General features: G+C 42.3%; 1 protein-coding gene and 1 long non-coding RNA gene across 4 annotated transcripts in view; one reads left to right on the top strand and one right to left on the bottom strand.

The window, feature by feature from the left end:
• LOC309377010 overlaps positions 1-19,394 on the top strand; it is a 182,052-nt gene that overhangs the window by 86,380 nt on the left and 76,278 nt on the right. The gene's annotated exons all lie outside the window — the stretch shown is intronic.
• CLSTN1 (calsyntenin 1) overlaps positions 1-19,394 on the bottom strand; it is a 58,434-nt gene that overhangs the window by 33,000 nt on the left and 6,040 nt on the right. For all 3 annotated transcript variants that reach the window (XM_081923531.1, XM_081923533.1, XM_081923532.1), the window contains exon 2: positions 5,725-5,847. In XM_081923531.1, the coding sequence (XP_081779657.1) occupies positions 5,725-5,847 (123 nt within the window). The remainder of the gene's footprint in view (positions 1-5,724; positions 5,848-19,394) is intronic.

Genomic DNA, 19,394 nt, shown 5'->3' with positions numbered 1-19,394 from the left:
ACCAGAAAATACAGCTTCTTAAGACAATACTGAAATACAGCAGTCAGCATTGGATTTACCTACAATCAAGAAAATTGGAAGGTCAAGATTGGAGCAGATTCTGGGTTCTCCAACCAATGGACAGTGCCCTCCATTAGAAACAGCTACACTTTTGATGAACTGCAGTCATGCAGGTATATTCCTCGCAGGTACACATAATTGGAAGTGATGTGACCTCAAGCAAAGGTCTTCCACAGAGTGCTCTAGTTTTGCACCTCTGTAGTGCCTTTCCACTCAAACAAAGGCACTTAATACCAGATAAGACTACTGGCCAATCTGGTCCCTAATTATCCACTCTAATTGACCTGATCCAATGAATTGGAGATGCTGTGGAGGCTGGACCTGGAACCTTCTCTTGCAAAGCAGGGTGATGTACCACAGAGATATGGTCCTTCTTCCCCTTCTCAGAGGTAAGTGATACCCTCCTATGGTAGCGGCATTCTACACTATAGTTCTTTCTACCTTCAGAGATGGAGAAGATGCCCTTTAAGGAAGCTTGCTGACCATTATTTGTCTGCTCAACAGTGGCACCCATGGGACTGGTAGGCCAGAAAGCAGCCAGGCAATGGCAAATAATTCTGTATTTCCCCCCATCCTCCTCCCTGCTGCATTCTACCAAAGAGCAACACTGAGGCTAAGGTAGAGGAAGCTGACAGGCAGGACCAATCCCTAGGCTGATTGTAAGCAAGAAGACAGGCAGGGGCTGGCTGAGGGCAGTGCCATATTCATCTTAATGGACCACCCCCCACTGTTTAGTAGTGGCAGAGGACAGCCCCACACCTATCTATCCTAAACATGACAGTTCCAAGGTTCTGGGGTGGACACAAATAACTGTCTAGTCTTCAAAAACTAGTCTGTTCCATCTGCACTCCAACCTCATCCATACACAGATGAAAACAAATGACGGCTGGAAAGAAAAACCCAATTTGAAGCCACAGGCCCGGTAATTCAAGTTTTTGTTTCATTTAATTTTCATTTCACTTTTAATTTGTATACTGTACCACCTTTCTAGGTTTACAAGGCGGTTTACCAGCTGAAGAAATAACAAAACATACAACAAAGATCACACATCTTATAACACTGCAATTCAGTAGAAATAAGCCATAATAAAATATATGACTTAAAATAAATGACTTCTACCAAGTAATATTCAATAATCCATTAGAATATAACTACTGTATACTGTACTTTAAAACTAACTGTCAAAATATCAGCAGAGGTATTAAACAGAAATTCACTCTCAACGATTGCAATGAATCATTTATTATAATCAATGAAAATAACAGCAAAATTACAATACATAAAATGCCACAATATATAAGAAACACGTATACCAAACCTTTATACCAAGGCAGATTCCTCCTAACATTCCTGCTTGAGTGATGTCAAAAGCTCTCCCTGCCCTGCCCTAAGCCCAATATTACCAATTTACAAATTAGCCAGCAAACCTAGTTACAGGAAATTATCCATTCCTATCTGTTAATTGGAACTGACAAGGCCAACGCCCCTCTCTGATCACTGACTCAAGCAGGGCTGTTTGCTTCCCCTCTTTGCCTATCAATTAAACTCCCATACTACACATTTCGCCAGCTGCACCCGGATGGCAGCACCGCTCACTGCTCTAAACAAACAAGGGCTGGCAGCACAGCCAGGAGAGACGCAGACATCAGCAATCACTCACCGGAACATGAGCTTCCTATAAACTGCAAGTGGGGAGAGAGGAAGGAATACTGACAGAAGGCTTAAATTTTGTGGGTTATTTTTTAAAAGACGAATCCACAATGCTTAGACATGCTGCATGCGGACTTTTATATCCTGTATGCAAGCACGTCCCTTAAAATGGAGACTTAAATCATGCACAATGGCAAATTCCTACTTTTAACACACCACTATTAATATAGGACAGTGTGGAAAAATAGCTGGGGGAAAAGGTTATAGGCAATGCTAGTCCTACTCAAGAGCAGATCCAATGTATTTAATGGACATGATGAACTTTAGGTCCATTCATTTAAATGGGACACAACCCAAAGTATTTACTTCTTCTTGGAAGTAAGCAAGCTATGCACACACACTATATTAAAACTCCAGAGTTTTTATCTCTCTCTCAGATTTGAGACAGAAGAGAACAGCTTATCTCATTACGGTTGCTGAGAATCGCAAGTGAGGAGAGTGCTGTTGTTTGGACTTCTTATGCATGGCCACTGTGAGAACAGGACGCTGGACTAGATGCGACTTTGGTCTGCCCCAGAGCCACAGGACTCTTCTTATGTTCACCGCACCCATGGGAACATATTTTTTTTTAACTGTGGGATATAGGTAGAGGAACATGTGAGCTTTGAGATGTTCCTTGACTACAACTCCCATCATCCCTGATCACTGGGCCATGCTGGCTGGGGCTGATGGGAGTTGGAGTCCAACAACTTCCAAGTTTACTTGAGAGATCACTGTACCCCTTATGTACTCAGTGCATTATACAGGAGAATCATGCCCCAGAATACCAGTTGATGGGAATCAAAGGTGGATAGGAGTGCTGCTGCTGCTGCTGCATGCATATTCAGCTTGCAGGCTTCCCACAGGCATCTTGTTGGCCACTATAAGTACAGGATGATGGACTAGATGGTCCACTAGCCTGGGCCAGCAGGCCTGTTTTACACCCTCATGTCCTAGGAACAAAGGAAGCTGCCTTATACTGAATCAGGCCCACTGGTTCACCTAGCTCAGTATGGTACACAATAACTGGTAGCGGTTTTCTGGGGTTTCAGACTGGGTTCTCTCCCAGCCCTACCTGGAGATGCCAGAGATTGAACCCGGGACCTTCTACATGCAAAGCAGGTGCTCTACTGCTAAGCTACAATAAGGACATGATTTGCCTGCCTAAGTCCTGCTTGGCAGGGGGTTGGACTCGATGGCCCTTGTGGTCTCTTCCAACTCTATGATTCTATGATTCTATTCTAAGTCTCAGATTCAGTTATTTGTAACTACAGATAAAAGGGTCTTGGACAGGGCAGCTATGCCCAACCCTTAGCTCTCCTTCTGAAGCAAGAAGCATAGAAAACGTTGAAACAATAAGGAAAATTGGACTGCAAACTGTTCCTGGAGCTGAACAAACTAATCAAAACAATCCCACCCCACCCCTTTAATTTCTACAATAAAGCCCATGCTCTCAATAGAACAGACTGATGTGTGTTTGAAAACCAAAGTGTGGCAGGTTTGTACGGGTCAGGATGAAATATAGACATAATAAATGCAATGAACTTGCTATCTTAACATTTTGGCTGGTTGTGAATATTGCCAGACTGGTTTCCCAATCAGGGACTTGGTCCTGTAAAAGATTTTACTTAGCAAAAGGTTTATTCAGACAAACCACTAATTAAAAGCTTACGTTAATAGCAAGGAATAGACTTGACACCAAATGGTCTCCTACACATAATCTCCTTATGTCTGATCAATCAAGGGGCAACCTGTGGGATGTGTTTTTTAATCCCTTTATTGACTAAAGTAGACTTTAAAGCAAGTTGCTGATGATGGTAACAACCTAGCAAAACAAAGTAGTAGCAGAAGAAATTGTCCACATGTTGGAACTGTTCAATTTCTTAGTTGCCCTTCACCATGAGATCCCAGGGCAGGCTACAACAATTTAAAATTCAGTATTAAAAACAGTTTAAAACAAATTAGTCAAGGGAATAGGCTGGGTCTTGTATATCTATATATCTCAGGTGTCCAGGGTAAAGAGATGCGTCTTCAGCATTTGACGGAAACTATATAATGGTGCTAGATGCCCCTCCGTGGAGAGGGAATTCCGCAACCTAGGAGCTGCCACAGGGAGTGCCCTCTCCTGGGCATCCACCCCAAATTTCTGAGGGTCTGTTGGGAAGAAGGAGGTCTTGCAGATATTTGGTAGTTATCCAATCCAGCTGCTTAACCTCAACACAGTACAGCCCCCTTCCCTGTACATAATGATGTGTGTCCAGTTTTTCTTTTCAAAAAGAACTCCCAACAGCTGCTTCATCCATTGTCTAAATGCTCTTCAAGTTCCTACAACAATTATGGTGAATGTTCTTCTCCCCTCCAGAGTTCGAAACTCACCGATATAGAAGCTAATCGCCAAATGGCACCACCACAATGATATATTTGCCATCATTCCCCCCTCCCCCCAGTGTGGTGTTTGTTGTTATTATTATTAATTTCATTTCTATACGGCTTTATATTGTAAGAAAAAAATCTCAGTGGTTTACAACACATCAAATCAAACAATACAGAATAAAACAAATTCAAGCTTTAAGGAAAATATTTCAGATCCTCCTCTAGGTGACATTTTGCTTTCCCCATATATATTTACCTACTTAATTTACATAGTTCCTCCACAGCAGAAGTACTCTAGAAAGCCAGTGTGGTAGAATGGTTAAGAGTGTCAGACTAGGAACCTAGGAGATCAGGGTTCAATCCCCAACTCAGTCATGAAGCTCACTGGGTGACCTTGGGCCTGTCACAGCCCCTTAACCTACCTCACAGGGCCGTTGTAGGGATTAACTGAGGAGGGGGCGAGCCATGTGCTCCTTGGAGGAAAAGGTGGGATATAAATGCAATAAATACACTCTTCTGCTTACCTGCTTAAAGAAAGCTGGAGGGTCCAACCAGATGGAGATGTCAGTTGCCAACCTGGCATCCAGAGATCTCCACATGGTTGCAATCGGACCCACTCCAGTCATAAAACACGCCTGGCTAATTTCTAACATTGCTCCCCTCTGCACAATTAGTGTCAGCTCTCTCTCTCTGCATGATTGTTGTGTTTCTTCTTGCATTAGCACACTGGTAGTAGCTGCACAGTTCCAGAAGGGAAACCACATTTGTTGCTTTAGCTGCAACAGACTTCACTGGCACAGATCCTGACTTGTTAACAAATAATCACTGGATATCGCATCCAAAGCAGCACAGAACCCTGTGGCACTTTTAAAGATTAAAGGGTTTTATTATGGCATATGCCATCATGGAACAGAGGCGACATCAGACTTGTTTTAGGATGTGGACTCTCACTGAGAAAAGCTTATGCCATAATAGACCTGTTAGGTCTTCAAAATGCCAGAAGCCTCTTGTAATTTTAGCTACATGTTGAATCTTGTCTAAATAAAGTGGAACTATTCTGAAACATGCATCCAGAGAACAGAAGACATATTATTTCTTCAATCTTTCATTTCAATTAATGCAATCCTGAATCTATTAAATCCAACACTTCTGCAGTAGACCATAGACATAACTGTCTCAAATCTAGTTTAGATGTTCTTCTCAGAAGTGCTACTTATTAACCAGGTTGTCCTACCTTGCACAGGCAAACTGTGGTTTGTATCTAATGCTAGTTCTACTCAAAGTAGCCCCACTGAATTTAACAGTCTAATTTGGGTCTGTTACTTTCAGTGTGTCTACTCTGAGTACAACTTAAGTCAGATATAACCTTGTGTTTTCCCTCACTCCTGGGTGTGGATTTTTGTCCCTGTCCCTGTCGAAGACTGTATTGGTTATCTCTCCAGCTCTGTCCAATCATTTGGAATCATTGGTTTGGCATAACAGCTCATTAGACTTTAGTCTAATGAGTGAATTGCCACCTTACATGAGTGACTTCTGGCCCAAATTTCTCACACTTTCAAAAGACACGCAACAGTTAACAATAAAATACCAAGATGCCCGTACCTGCAAAACGGAGAGGTGCATCCTTATCCAGTGCTATTAATGGGGGATCCAACAGTACTGTGTTGTCGTTTTCTGTAACTATGCCATGGTAAGTTGTTTCAATCCACGGTTTGTGCTTGTTAACTAAGACAGAGAGAAAAAAGCAAGGTGAAGAATATATCAAGAAAAAAAATGTATTTATTTAAAAGTGTAACAGATTGTACTCAGTTAAGCCCTACCTACACAGATTCAACCCAAATTAGCTATTTCCATTAATTTCAATGGCTCTACGTTAGATATAATGTAATGTTTCGATGCTATACTTCCATTTAGGGACACCATGTTCACCAGGAAAAGGCCCCCATGAAGCAGCAATTTGACAACAAAGATGATTCATTTTGAAGTAGTTTACAGAGTGTCTTTTTCCAGCATTCAAGAGGGACCAAGGGACCAGATTATGCCTACAGCAGTAATTTTCACACTGGTAGTGTGAAGTCATGCATTGAACCTAATCTGGCCCAAGCTTTGTGAGAAAAATGGAAATTCTTACCATGAACCTCTATGGAGAGCATTCCTGAAGCTTGGCAAGGGAAGAAGCAGGCCTGTGATTCTGGCCACAAGAAAAGGAGACGCAGTAGGTCTCCCTCCTCACATCCCTCCAGCTGCAGGAATGCCCCCCAGGAACCCATGGGAAAGATGGCCCTTCACATGCCCTCTCTAATATCTGCTCACCTAGTGGGATGTTGTTACATGTTATGTTTGCTGAGCCCTGTCCTACATCATTCATTTAAACCAAGGCCACATTCCCTTCTGAGAGCCACATGCTGGTGGCCAGTGGTGGATGGGGCCAGTGGCAAAAGTGGCCAGAACAATGAATGCAAATGCTACCTTTGTCTCGTGGACTATTTTCTACACACATTTACCCAGCTCTCTGTCCTCTTTCCTGCCAAGAAAGAGGTTATTATTGGAGCTGAAGGACACATTCCAGTCAGGCAAAAGCACTCGTGATGCAAAGCAGGGCCAGTGAGGTATGTGGACTGGGGAATAGCTCCAACTGACGAGAGAGGCCTGGTTCCCCATTGCTGCTGTAAACCTAGACTGTCAGTCACAGATAGCAGGACAAGATATGCCCTATTGCTCAGTTTTTATGTAGATCACAGCAGCCAACCAGGAATTTAATCAAGTTAAGTAATGCACAAGGTGTCCCTAATATGGCTTGTTTTGGGACATGAACAGAATGTTAAAGCTACAGAAGCTACCCTGCACACAGACTCCAAACTCCACAGTGATGTGCTTTCAGTATTTCTTCTAATCCAACTGCAGCATATAAAAAATCCTAAACTTGCAGATGAAGACTAAATACTGAGAAGCTCAATGAGATTTCTTCCAAAGTATGTATGTGTGGCCTTACAGCCTTAAAAGCAGGCCTTGTGGAAGCTGTGGCTTTCCATGTGATTGGACACAACTCCCATCATCTTTGATAGCTAGTCACACTGACTGGAGTTGATGGGAAATGAAGTCCAGCAAATATTGAAGGTCTACAAAAGTTCCCTATCACTGCTTAACATCAATGCAATGCTCCCTATACCAAACATGAAGTCTACCGTTCTACATTTAAACCTCCAATAACATGCCATATACTGCCTCTTCTACTACATCTTAGCATCTTCAACTCCCACCATAGTTACCAAAAAAGAATATTTAAATGCAATTTTGAAACAAGTTTTATTTGCATTATGTTGAATACTGCTATGCCTAGCCATGACAATGTGCTGGGCATGAAGGCCTCAGAGGATGAACTTCACACCACTGAGAAACAGGCAGGGGCCCCGTAACTCCAATGCTGAAGATCCCCTTGAGGGGCCCTCTGGGTTAACACCTGAACAAGAGCCTCATGACATCAAATGAGGAGGTGGAGCCACACCCAGCCTACAACAGCATCACAAGGTTTAGGTCCCTGCAACAGCACAGCAAGCATCTACAGGAATCTGCAGGTTACTCATGCATAAGTAATCCATGATACTCCTTCAGGGCCATCAGCTGTGGTTAGGGTGTGGCCCAAGTATATAAGGCTTCCTTCTTGAACCTTCCAGTCTCTGGCTCCTGGTACCCAACTCTAGTTACGCCTCCTGGCTGAATTGTACTGTGTAGACTACCTTGAGATATTGACCTTGGATCTTTTTTCCTTGGCCTTGCTTCTAGATTCCCTGTGTATGGCCTTGGTTTGTTTAGACTGTGCTGCTCCAGAAACCCTGCTGGTGCTTGTAAGTATTTTGGTGAGAAGGTGAAATTTCTGGGATTTGAATGAGCTCTTGGAGTGTGACAGATATGGATTCTATACACACCCACCTACCAGTTATATGAAAGTTACGGTGTTGTGCCATACAAAACTGTATGCCTGACTACAGGTCAGGTGGTCTACAAGCTCTTAACTGTACCACTATCATGTCTGGCATCCAAGCTGCCACTTGGCTCAATTCAGACATCCTGCTTAACCATGGTTATGGAAGAATCAGATGCTGTGGTTTGTCATGGATTTAAAAAACAGTTGGCACAATGTCTGAACAAACAGTCACAGGCATCATTACAGAAGCCCCTGTACTATGGAGAAAGGGATTAATTTATGAAGCTGAAAGGACAGACCATGCAAGCAACTCTAATCCGTGGCTTCCTCATTGTACTTTTGAAAACTCCAGCCACAGAGTGGGTTTTATCTGAACCCTAATCAGCTCAAGCCAAGGTCTGACACCATGAATGAAATGAGTCACAGCAACAGCCACTCTTGAAAGTGCGAAATAAAAATGCCATTTCCCCTTTCACCCATCATGAACAGCAGGAGCCAAGCATTTAAGAGGAGTCAAGTCTTTCATGTGTAAAGAATTATATTATTTTTGTCAGTACTGCATAAATTTGTAGGTGGCAGGGTTCCCCCACCCCACAGAACAAATTATCTAGTTGACGTGACCTACAGGAGAACACTAGAACAATTCTCTATTATGCAGAAACTCTTATCTTGGTCTTACAATTTGATTAATAAATCATCTTTTAGAAAGGTTAATATGATTAAGTGCTTTTCAGAACAGATAATGTATTTAAAAGAACCAGATTTTTTGGTGTTGTTGGAATTGGATTATTATTATTTAATCTCTTGATGTTTTCAACAGAAAGCCTGTTAAAATGCAATCTGGATATTAATACAGAGTAGGTTAATTATAACTTATTCCTGTATTTACAAGAGTAAGGGTGCCAAATTTCAAACTCCAGAGGAACATACCTTCTTGCACAAGGAATTAGCAGGAGGGCAGTTTTACATCTGGAGGTCAGAGTTATTAAATTCTAATCCAATCTGCCCACTAGGTTCAGGGTGGGAACTAACCATTTAAGAGTACAATAGTAATTCTTGTTTCTGGATATTTAAAGGCCCTTTAAGCAGACTGAGGTTCTGCAAGAGCAGCTGCGGCAGACTGTAACAAAATTTTGCAAAATTCTTAAAACTAAAACTAGAAGTCCTTAGCTGATTTGAATGTCAAACATTCTGAGTGGGAAGGGCCCAATGAAGTCCTCTTATTTCTCTCCCTTGCTGGCCTTTGGTCTGCGCATTGGCACATGGTGCATGCAGTGCACTGGCCAATTCAGAGCCTGGGATCTTGACACATTTTCTTGCATTTCATCATGCAAGACTGTGTAAGTGAAGCATGCATGCATGGGGACCCTCATTCCTTCAATAAGCAGGTTGCTACAGTATAGGAATCACAGAAATGCAGGGTTGGAAGGGCCCCCAAGTGTCAACTAGTCCAACCTCCTGCATTGCAGGAACCACAGCTAAAGAATTTGAATCCATTGGATTTGTATGAATGAATACATGTTCCAAAGGCCAGCTAGGGATGAGCAGAAACGGAAGAGGATTCTACTAGGCCTTACACAGATCTCTTCCTGCAAGGGAGAAAAAGTTGTGCCCCGAGGCATTGAAAATGAGACAAACTAACCAAATTTCCAAAATCCAATGCTTTTATGTCTACACTTCATTCCAAGAGACCCAGTATCGATAACTGGGCTATCTAGAAAGAAAAACCAAATCAGGACAGCAGATTGCTATTTGGTACAGAACTATTTAAATTAATGGACGTGAGTAACTTAGGCCAATTACTTTCAATAGGTTTACTATGAGCAGGATTTGGTTGGATGCAACCCAACAGAAATTTGAATTGGTAATATGCTTAAGAATTTCGCTGTTCGTATTCCACCCCGAGCGCCCTCTGGCATATACGAAGGTTGTTGAAACATTTAACAAGAACGTAGAGCTAAAAGCAATCTCTTTCTCAAAAGGCATCAACCAAGTCACTTAGCCAAGTCACTGCTAATCTCCTGTCACATAAGCAAGGATAAGTTGTGTTGGTTTGCTTGAAATACAATATTCTGCCCTACCTACATGAGACCTGCCAGAATCTGCTGCATGTGCCCTGATAAGCTATGACAGCGTTACACCCAAGCTCACATTTAATCCATCTGAGGAAAAGAATTGTCCTTGACACATGAGCTGCCTGCAGCCTGAAATTGACTTTTCATTTTGAGCTGACAATATTGAAAGTAGATTCAAAACCCTAATTGATGAAAAGCCTGGCTTTCTTCTTAAATAAGTATTTGAAAGGGGAGAACACATGACTTCAAGAAAACAGCAAGATAAAATGTACCCTTTCCTTGTTCTGGTTATTTTAAAATGCACTCCTCACCTCTTAAAAAAGAATGAAGACTGTGTACAGCAGGCTGACAAACCAACTACTTAGAAAGCCTCCTGGGATGAGCAAGGATCACCATCAAGCACCAAGGAAACCAAGATTTTTGTGAATTGGTAGATGGTCATTCTTCCCTGTTCTGGCTAACAGAGTCACATAAAGGCTAAGGTACATACTGATGAAGAAGTAGGCTAGTATGTCTGACAAGCATGTAACAGCAAAAACACTAGGAGAAATTGACAATTAAAAGCAGCAGCAGAGATCAGTCGTCCCATTCCAAAATCAAAGAGGCCCTCACAGAATATCTAAGATGGGGGATCCAGAGAAATGACTTTCCCACAGAGGTCAAGGTTCAAAATTAGTTTGTATGGGAGATGATGCTCTTCTAGTTATGCTGGACACAGATTCTTATTTAGGACCAACTAACATTCAAGATGCAATGTACAAACTTTACATTGCAGGCTGCTCCTCATGCCTAGATATTTGTGAAATTTGGTTGGGGGGGGAGATGTTTCTTGATCACATGGCATTTGCCAAACTTGAAGCTTCACTACACAGTGGCCCAGTCAATCGACCCTGTTCAAGAAACAGTGCCCTTAAATGTTGAAACTTTGGGACAACTGCCTTGTTTGTTGCCATGATTTGTTGTTCTCAATAATAATAGTAATGATTTTATTATTTATACCCTGCCCATCTGGCCTCTGAGTGGCTACCAGTACATATAAAAACATAGTAAGACATCAAAAACTTCCCAATACAGGGTTGCCTTCAGATGTCTTCCAAAAGTTGTGTAGTTATTTTAGATGGGAGGGCATTCCACAGGGAGGGTACTACTGCCAGGAAGGCCCTCTGCCTCTTTCCCTCACTTCTCTCAGTGAGGGAACCACAAGATGACCCTTGGAGCTGAACCTCAGTGTCTGGGCTGAACAACAGGGATAGAGATACTCCTTCAGGTATACAGGGCCAAGGTCATTTAAAAATAGCTGTTCTTGTCATTTTTATTGCTTTTTTAAAAATGTTTTACAGTTACTTATATTTTGTGTCAGATCTGTCTTACAGAATACCTGGTGTTCCACCAAAATGACTCATGCAGAAAGAAATACAGAAATATTAAGAAAGATGTTAATGCCAGAGAATCTTCTGAACCAGCCTCATTAGATAAGCTTGGCAGGAATAGTGGAGTTGTATCCAATATCAGTCCTACTCAGAGTAGATCCACTGAAATGAATGGAAATGGATCACATAGGTTCATTAATTTTAATGCGTCTACCCTAAGTATAACTTGATTGGATATAACCCTGTGTATTACATGCCTTCTAGTTTTTGATCCTTCTACAATTTTTATCACTATAATTTCTCAACTCTTGCTGAAGATTTGTCAGGCTGAAAACGTGCCCTTCAACTGGTTATTAACATGTAATTCCTACTGATCTTTTAAATTTATTTTTAATTTGATTGCTAGCTAAATTTATTTTTAATTTGATTGCTAACTAAATATAGTTTTAATTTGATTGCTAAAATTTCAACACAAAAACACAGCAAGTCATCAGAGAGATACTTATACACAATAATGGTATGTACAATTCTATATAGGTATATTAAACCTACACATAATTTAGGTGCACCATAGTTCTTTTTTAGGTGTAGGTAATGGTCATGCAGACTGTTACTTGAAATGTAAGATAAAAAGCCCCACTAACTTGCATAAAATTGTTCTACTGGTTCTTTGCCTTTCAGCATGAAAATGTTACAGGTTATCTTTCCAGCAATTGTGAGGCTTCGTAAGGTTTTATATCACAGCTCAAGAGACAGATTATTTAAATTCCTCCTTTTTTGTGTAATAGAAAGTCTAGCAGCTACAAGAAACCAAGTTAGCAGTTCATTTGGATAATTTATAATTATAATTCTCAAAATTATATTGATATTAGTTTGCAGGTATTTTTTAAAAAGAACAATTATATTTTTACTGGGTGCTCTGTAAAGAGCAGAGATGATGATTATTAAAGAGCAGAGATGATGACACCTGGCTTGGGAGCAGTACATGTGAAAAGGATCTAGGCGTCTTGGTTGACCACAAACTTGACATGAGCCAACAGTGTGACGCGGCAGCTAAAAAAGCCAATGCAATTCTGGGCTGCATCAATAGGAGTATAGCATCTAGATCAAGGGAAGTAATAGTGCCACTGTATTCTGCTCTGGTCAGACCTCACCTGGAGTACTGTGTCCAGTTCTGGGCACCACTGTTCAAGAAGGACACTGACAAACTGGAACGTGTCCAGAGGAGGGCAACCAAAATGGTCAATATGATAGCCATGTTCAAATATATAAAAGGATGTCACATAGAGGAGGGAGAAAGGTTGTTTTCTGCTGCTCCAGAGAAGCGGACACAGAGCAATGGATCCAAACTACAAGAAAGAAGATTCCACCTAAACATTAGGAAGAACTTCCTGACAGTAAGAGCTGTTCGACAGTGGAATTTGCTGCCAAGGAGTGTAGTGGAGTCTCCTTCTTTGGAGGTCTTTAAGCAGAGGCTTGACAACCATATGTCAGGAGTGCTCTGATGGTGTTTCCTGCTTGGCAGGGGGTTGGACTCAATGGCCCTTGTGGTCTCTTCCAACTCTATGATTCTATGATTCTAAGCAACTATTAAGGCTATACAGTAGCATTTATATATAAAGCCAGGATTCACAGAAGATGCTCATAAACTCTCAACCCTACTAATACAAGCATCTTTGAACATTTTCAGAAATGGCTTGAGCTCTTGAAAACCTCCCATGGCAGAGAATTGTAAATCAGGGCATTAGTCCACCTGACTCCATACTTCCAGTTACAGATAGGTAGCCGTGTTGGTCTGCCATAGTCAAAACAAAAAAAATTCCTTCCAGTAGCACCTTAAAGACCAACTAAGTCAGTTCTTGGTATGAGCTTTCATGTGTATCTGAAGAAGTGTGCATGGACACGAAAGCTCATACCAAGAACTGACTTAGTTGGTCTTTAAGGTGCTACTGGAAGGATTTTTTTTGTTTTGACTCCATACTGTCCACGTTGGCTGGCAGCAGCTTGCCAGAATTTCTAATAGGGGACATTCTCTGCCATGCCTGGAGAGGTTGGGGGTTGAACTGGGGGTCTTCTACAAACAAAGCAAATGCTCAGCTACTGAACTATGGCCTTTCCTATAAGGCACAGGAAGCAAAGTAAGACAATTTGGTCCTGCCAGTTCAATACACTGACTGGCAATTGCTCTCTGAGATTTCAATGAAGCAGTCTTCCAAACCTTACCAGGAGATGCTAAGAATGGTACCTGGAACCTTCTACATGCAAAACAAGTGTTCTACCAATGAGCTTTGCTTGTTGCAAAGAAATGTAACATGATGCTACATCAACGGACCAGTGAAGAAAAAGCTCTAGCAGAGGTTAAAAGATGGTACAAGTTTTCCAATATGGGGCACTTAGGCACCATCATGTTACAGAAGGTGAAATATTTCTATACACTTTGTGATGCCTTGATGATGATGCCCCCCCTCCAAAATGTTTTCAGATACAAAGCATTTTAGAGTAATCAGCTCCAGTAGCCAGCACAGGTTTCTTTTCAGGAGGCATAATAAATATAACTTTAATATGACATGTCAGCTGAAATACTGCAGCTTTTGTTAGCAAAGTAGTCCTGAGAGATTAAAAGCAAAAAAAAAAAAAAAAAAAAAAAGCGCCATCTCATGCCCGGCAGATATGTTCTGTAATTAAGATCCAATGACAACTTTTTCTCAGCACACTGAAAACAACACTAGCCTTTGTCTATTCCCCTTTTTTCTTTTAAAAGGTTAATGCAGCTCCTTTGGAAAGGTGAAACCCTTATTGATTAGGTTAAATACTGGATGGCTCTCTGGTTTTTACTGGCAATCAAGGTATGTTATTTCACTCCCTTGTGGTTGTTTTTCTCAATATGCAAGGGATAATCCTCCAGCAGCTTGCAAATCCTGCTTCGGGAATTGGATCCTGCTCTGTCAAGCTATCACATTCTTCCTCCACCAATGCCTCCTTTAGAAGGTCAAATATTCCTGGACCCTTATTCCTGGGTTAACACTTTGCTTAGCAGATCAAAGGCAGGGTACCTGTTTTTTGTGGAGAACCTTTACCACTGGCTGGTCAACCTTCCTTCCCATCCACCCAAATCCACATGCAGCTCCTCCTGGAGGTCTGATAATTTTTTTCTCTTGGAAGCAAAAGCAGCTGGAAACCATCACTTGAGGAGGCAAGCTTTCCACCCAGCCCTGCTCCACAGCTACCTGCATTCCTTGCTCCCAAGGAAGCTGGCCTTTTCCCACCACTGGCCAGCACTATTTTGTTGGAGGAGGAGAATAGTCTGGGGCTCTAGGGAAAGTATACATGTCTCTTCTCCCAGCCACCATTTTATTCTTACCAGTAACACAGTGAGATGAGTTACAGATAGGTAGCCGTGTTGGTCTGCCATAGTCAAAACAAAAAAAATTCCTTCCAGTAGCACCTTAAAGACCAACTAAGTTAGTTCTTGGTATGAGCTTTCGTGTGCATGCACACTTCTTCAGATACACATTCTTCAGATCTTCTACACATCTTCTTCTGATGTGTATCTGAAGAAGTGTGCATGTACACGAAAGCTCATTGGTCTTTAAGGTGCTACTGGAAGGAATTTTTTTTGTTTTGACAGTGAGATGAGTTAGGCTATGTGCGTGGAACTGGCTCAATGTCATCTAGTGAGATTCATTACAGAAGGGAGATTTGAACTTGGGTCTCCTTAGTTATTGTTGGCATCCTTCTGTCTTGAATGGAGTGTGCCTCCAGGCCAGGGGTGCATTATCAGCACCGATGTGACCTCCCTGGGGCAGTATGTCTGGAGGGTCGGGGCTGCCTAGACAACAAGACCCCCTCCCCTCGGCCTCACTGATGTGGTCCAAAGGAAAGCATAGCAATACATTTGACACTAGCTTGGCTACAGGAGCTGCTGGAAGGAGGAGTACATGGTGCCATCCAACCACCTTAGAGACTCCACCTCAGTACTAGCCCAGCATACTAACTACTATGCCAAACTGTCTTATCATCCTCTAGGGTGCCCTCCAATGCAGCACCCTCCAGGTGTCCCTAGGACTACAACTCCCTTCATCCCGGCTAACTGACCATGCCGACTGGGGCTAATAGATGTTGGAGTCCTACAACAATTGGAGACTCCACATTGGCTATCCCTGCTTTGGTGACTGGGAGGCTACTATACATATGGCCCCCACCCCAATGTATCCCTGTTATAACTTAACTTTTTATTTAGCATTTTAACTTTTTATTATGGATTTTAGTTATCAGCTGAGAACCAGTCTAAGTTGAAAAGTGGGGTGTGGCACACACACAACCCCCCCCCCATTTTGTAAAATCCTGCCCCCTTGCTTTCCCCTTTAACTTACAATTCTACCCTTTTATTTTAGATTTTTGATTAGCACAAGCAGCAAACTCAAGTCAAGGAAAGCAAGGACAGTCCAATTTTGCCCAACTAAATTAAAATTGCCCCAAAATATCTTAATGCAGTTAGTTGCCAGGGCAAAAACACCTCAGCTTTATGGGAACAAGGACTTACCCATCAAATCACTGACTCCACGCACACAGGATTAGGCCACTGCCCAAGTCGGTTAAAAAGCAACTCCTACTACTATTAACACTTGGCTCAGAGAACAAGGGCATGGATAAGAGACCAACTTACACCCACCCCGCGAAGAGATACTGATTATTACCTCTCTGCATTTTCTTCTGCTGTCACAGCTATTCTGAGCAACCCATCCAACGTTACTGGACAGGCAGAAGCACTGCCTGATCTAGTTCATCACAATGGATGCCCATATGCCTTTCCAAGCTTTGCATTGACAAAGTCAGGTCCTGTTTGTTGTCTTCCAATGATGTACATCCAGTTGGCCACTGTGAGAACAGGGGGCTGGAATAGATGGGGCACTGGTTCTAAACGCCATCGCCTGTCAGCCTTAGGGAGCAATCAAAATTTATGCAGATAATATAAGCTAGTCTATTGACTGAAAGTAAGGGCTCATCTAAGACCCATATGGGTCAGTGGGGAATCTTTTCAAATTCAAGGGCAACATTCCTTCAAGAGCAACCTTCCAAGAGCCACATACTAGTAGTGGGTGTGGCAAATGGATGCAGCACTCACCTTAGTGGCTTTTGTACTCACCCCCCACCCTGTCAAACAAGTGGTAAAAAGTGTTTGCGGTTAAGATTAAGAAACCAGCCACCAGCGGAAACCACAGGAGGTGTTCATAGTCCACAATGACTTCCTGGGCATGACTAACAGACTAGCTTTTGGCCCCAGTCTGTGATGGAGAAAGCCTAAAAAGTAGAAACTGATGCCTATTCAGCTAAATCAGCAAACAGTTCCACCTAATCTAATAAATCACTGCTGAGCCACTTCAACATGAAGTGAATTATAAAGTGACACTCACTTTTTAAAGTTTTGCACTGCCCATTAAAGCACCTGAAGGTTGAAACTGGTCTTCCACCCCATCAACAAACTTCTAAAAAATACATCTCAAAAACTTAATGTTTAAAGAAAAACACAGCTGAACACCTAAGTTCTAAAATTGGAACGGTATGGATAAAATTGGTTCCTGTGCAAAGAGACATGCAATTCTCCCCCACCCCCCAACACATGAACACACACACACACACACACACACACACACACGAAACATTTGATGAGCCTACCATGGGCTTTGGCAGGATTTATGTCAGGGGTGCAGGCTTTATGCGGGGTGGGGAGCAGAAACTCAGTTAAGTATTTTTATTGATTTACTTGATTGGAGGGGCACCTGCCCCCCTTGGCTACATCCTTGCAGCCTATTCAGAAATATTTGCCTAAGAATGTTGTTGACGGCCTTTCTTTTTATCTCCTTTTCTTGCCTGCATTTTCCTTCCATTGAAAGTAAGATGAGCCCGTGGTGTAATTTTGATATATATTTTCTTCTTTCCCAGTAAGCATCCTATCCCAAGCACCTCTCCCTGATGCCTCTTTCTTCTGCTTTTGTATGAATGTTATCGGTGAAGCTTGGGATTATATGCAACTATGTTTTTAATTTTATATATTAATTTCAATTGGACTACTCAGAGCAGGACTAGCATTGGATACTCAGCCGCATTGGGCAAAAAGTTCCTACACTGAGGGAGGTTGGACTAGATCAGGCCCTCCCAATCTTGAGTCTCCAGTTGATTTTTGACTACAACACCCATCATCCCTAGCTAGCAGGACCAGTGGTCAGGGATGATGGGAATTGTAGTCCAAAAACAGCTGAAGACACCCCCCCTCCCAAGTTTGGGAAACCCTGAACTATAGGATCCTCAAGGTCCCTTCCAACTCTACAATTCTATAATTCTACACACCATAATGCTTCATATTGCAATGTCTGTAACTGAAAGACAAAAATCATTTAATGCAAAGGTATTAAATGAAGCTCATTACACAGCCATGGAAATAATCCAAGACCTGTTCGCTTAGTCACCCATAGCAAATAAAGAGTCCCTGCCAGGCAACCAGGCAGTGATTGCTTGAGGAGTGTTGTCTCCTTCATTTTTCCTACCCCCATATGACACAAGTGAGTTGAAAACATTATTTTTGCATTGGGCTGTGCAAAAGGTAGCTTTGGCTTTATTGTATGTCTCATGGGGACAGATTTGTGCATATATATCCCTCCAGATTGTCCCCTTTAACGTGCAGTTTGAAAGAAGTTTCCCAGGCCAAACAAAAGCATTCTCCTACCGTATTCATGCTGTGCTAACAAATGGAGGACTGAAAGAGCAGAAACAAAAAGAAGCAAACCTGAGTAGAGCTGCTTTCATCACCACAAAGCAGCAAACAGTGAGAAGCGTTGTCCATTTTAAAAGCACGAAGGGCCCTGCCAGTAATTTAGATCCAGCAGCTTCGCAACATTCTTCAACAATGCAACAGACAGGGGGAAAGTGTTACTGATTCTGAAAATGGAAGCTCTCAGGTAGATGTACGGCCCTCCTCCAAATTGGTGCTCTCCAGATATTTTGGGCGACAATTCATCAGCCTCTGGCTGGTAGTCTAAAACATCTGGAGGGCACCAAGTTAGTGAAGGCTAATATAAAATGTAAAAAAGAAAAGTAATATAAAAACCCCTCCTTGTCGGATTGGAAGCCATGAACTCTTTGCTAGTTCTGTGTAAGTTAGTTACTAGGATTGAAAAGCAACACACACATTTTCAAGCCTCCAGCTCTCCATAGCATCCTGGACATAGCTATAAATATATTTGGATACCACTGCTGGATCAGGCCAAGGGCCCATCTAGTTCATCAGCCTGTTCTTACAGAGGCCAATAAGGTGCCCTTTTGGAAGCCCGCAAGCAGGACCTGAACACAGGAGCCCTCTCCCCTCTTGTGGTTTCCAGAAACTGGTATTCAGAAGCATCATTGCCTCTGACCATAGAAACAAAGGCCTGCGTTCATACAAGAATATGAATTAATCTGTTTGGCTTTAAATAAGCCAAGTAAACCTCCAAAACCAGACATCTAGGAAAAGCATAGGTAGTTGCCTTCTACCGAGTCACAGCCTTGGTCCATCTGGCTCAGTATTGCCTACACTGACAGGCAGTGGCTCTCCAGGGTTTCAGGCAGTGTTCTCTCCCTGCACAACTTGGGAGACGCCAAGGATTGAATGTGGGATCTTCTGCTCTATCACTGAGCTACAGCCCTTCCAAAATATCCTTCTGAAATATTAGAGCCTTTCCAGATGATGGCAGCCATATGAAAACAGTGATAAACCACACTATCGGAAACCAGAGACTGTCACCAAAGAAAATCCTTCCAGCCTTTGCAGCAATAGTGCTTCCATCACTTCCGGGTTCGCAATAAATAGCACAGCCAATTGAGAAAGGCAACTGCCATCTGGCCACATTTAAAGTCAGGCTATAAAAA

This window comes from Podarcis melisellensis, assembly GCF_964234715.1.
Source record: "Podarcis melisellensis genome assembly, chromosome: 8".
Lineage (NCBI taxonomy): Eukaryota > Metazoa > Chordata > Lepidosauria > Squamata > Lacertidae > Podarcis > Podarcis melisellensis.
The sequence above is the reverse complement of the archived record's forward strand: the minus strand, read 5'-3'. Positions and strand labels throughout refer to the sequence as shown.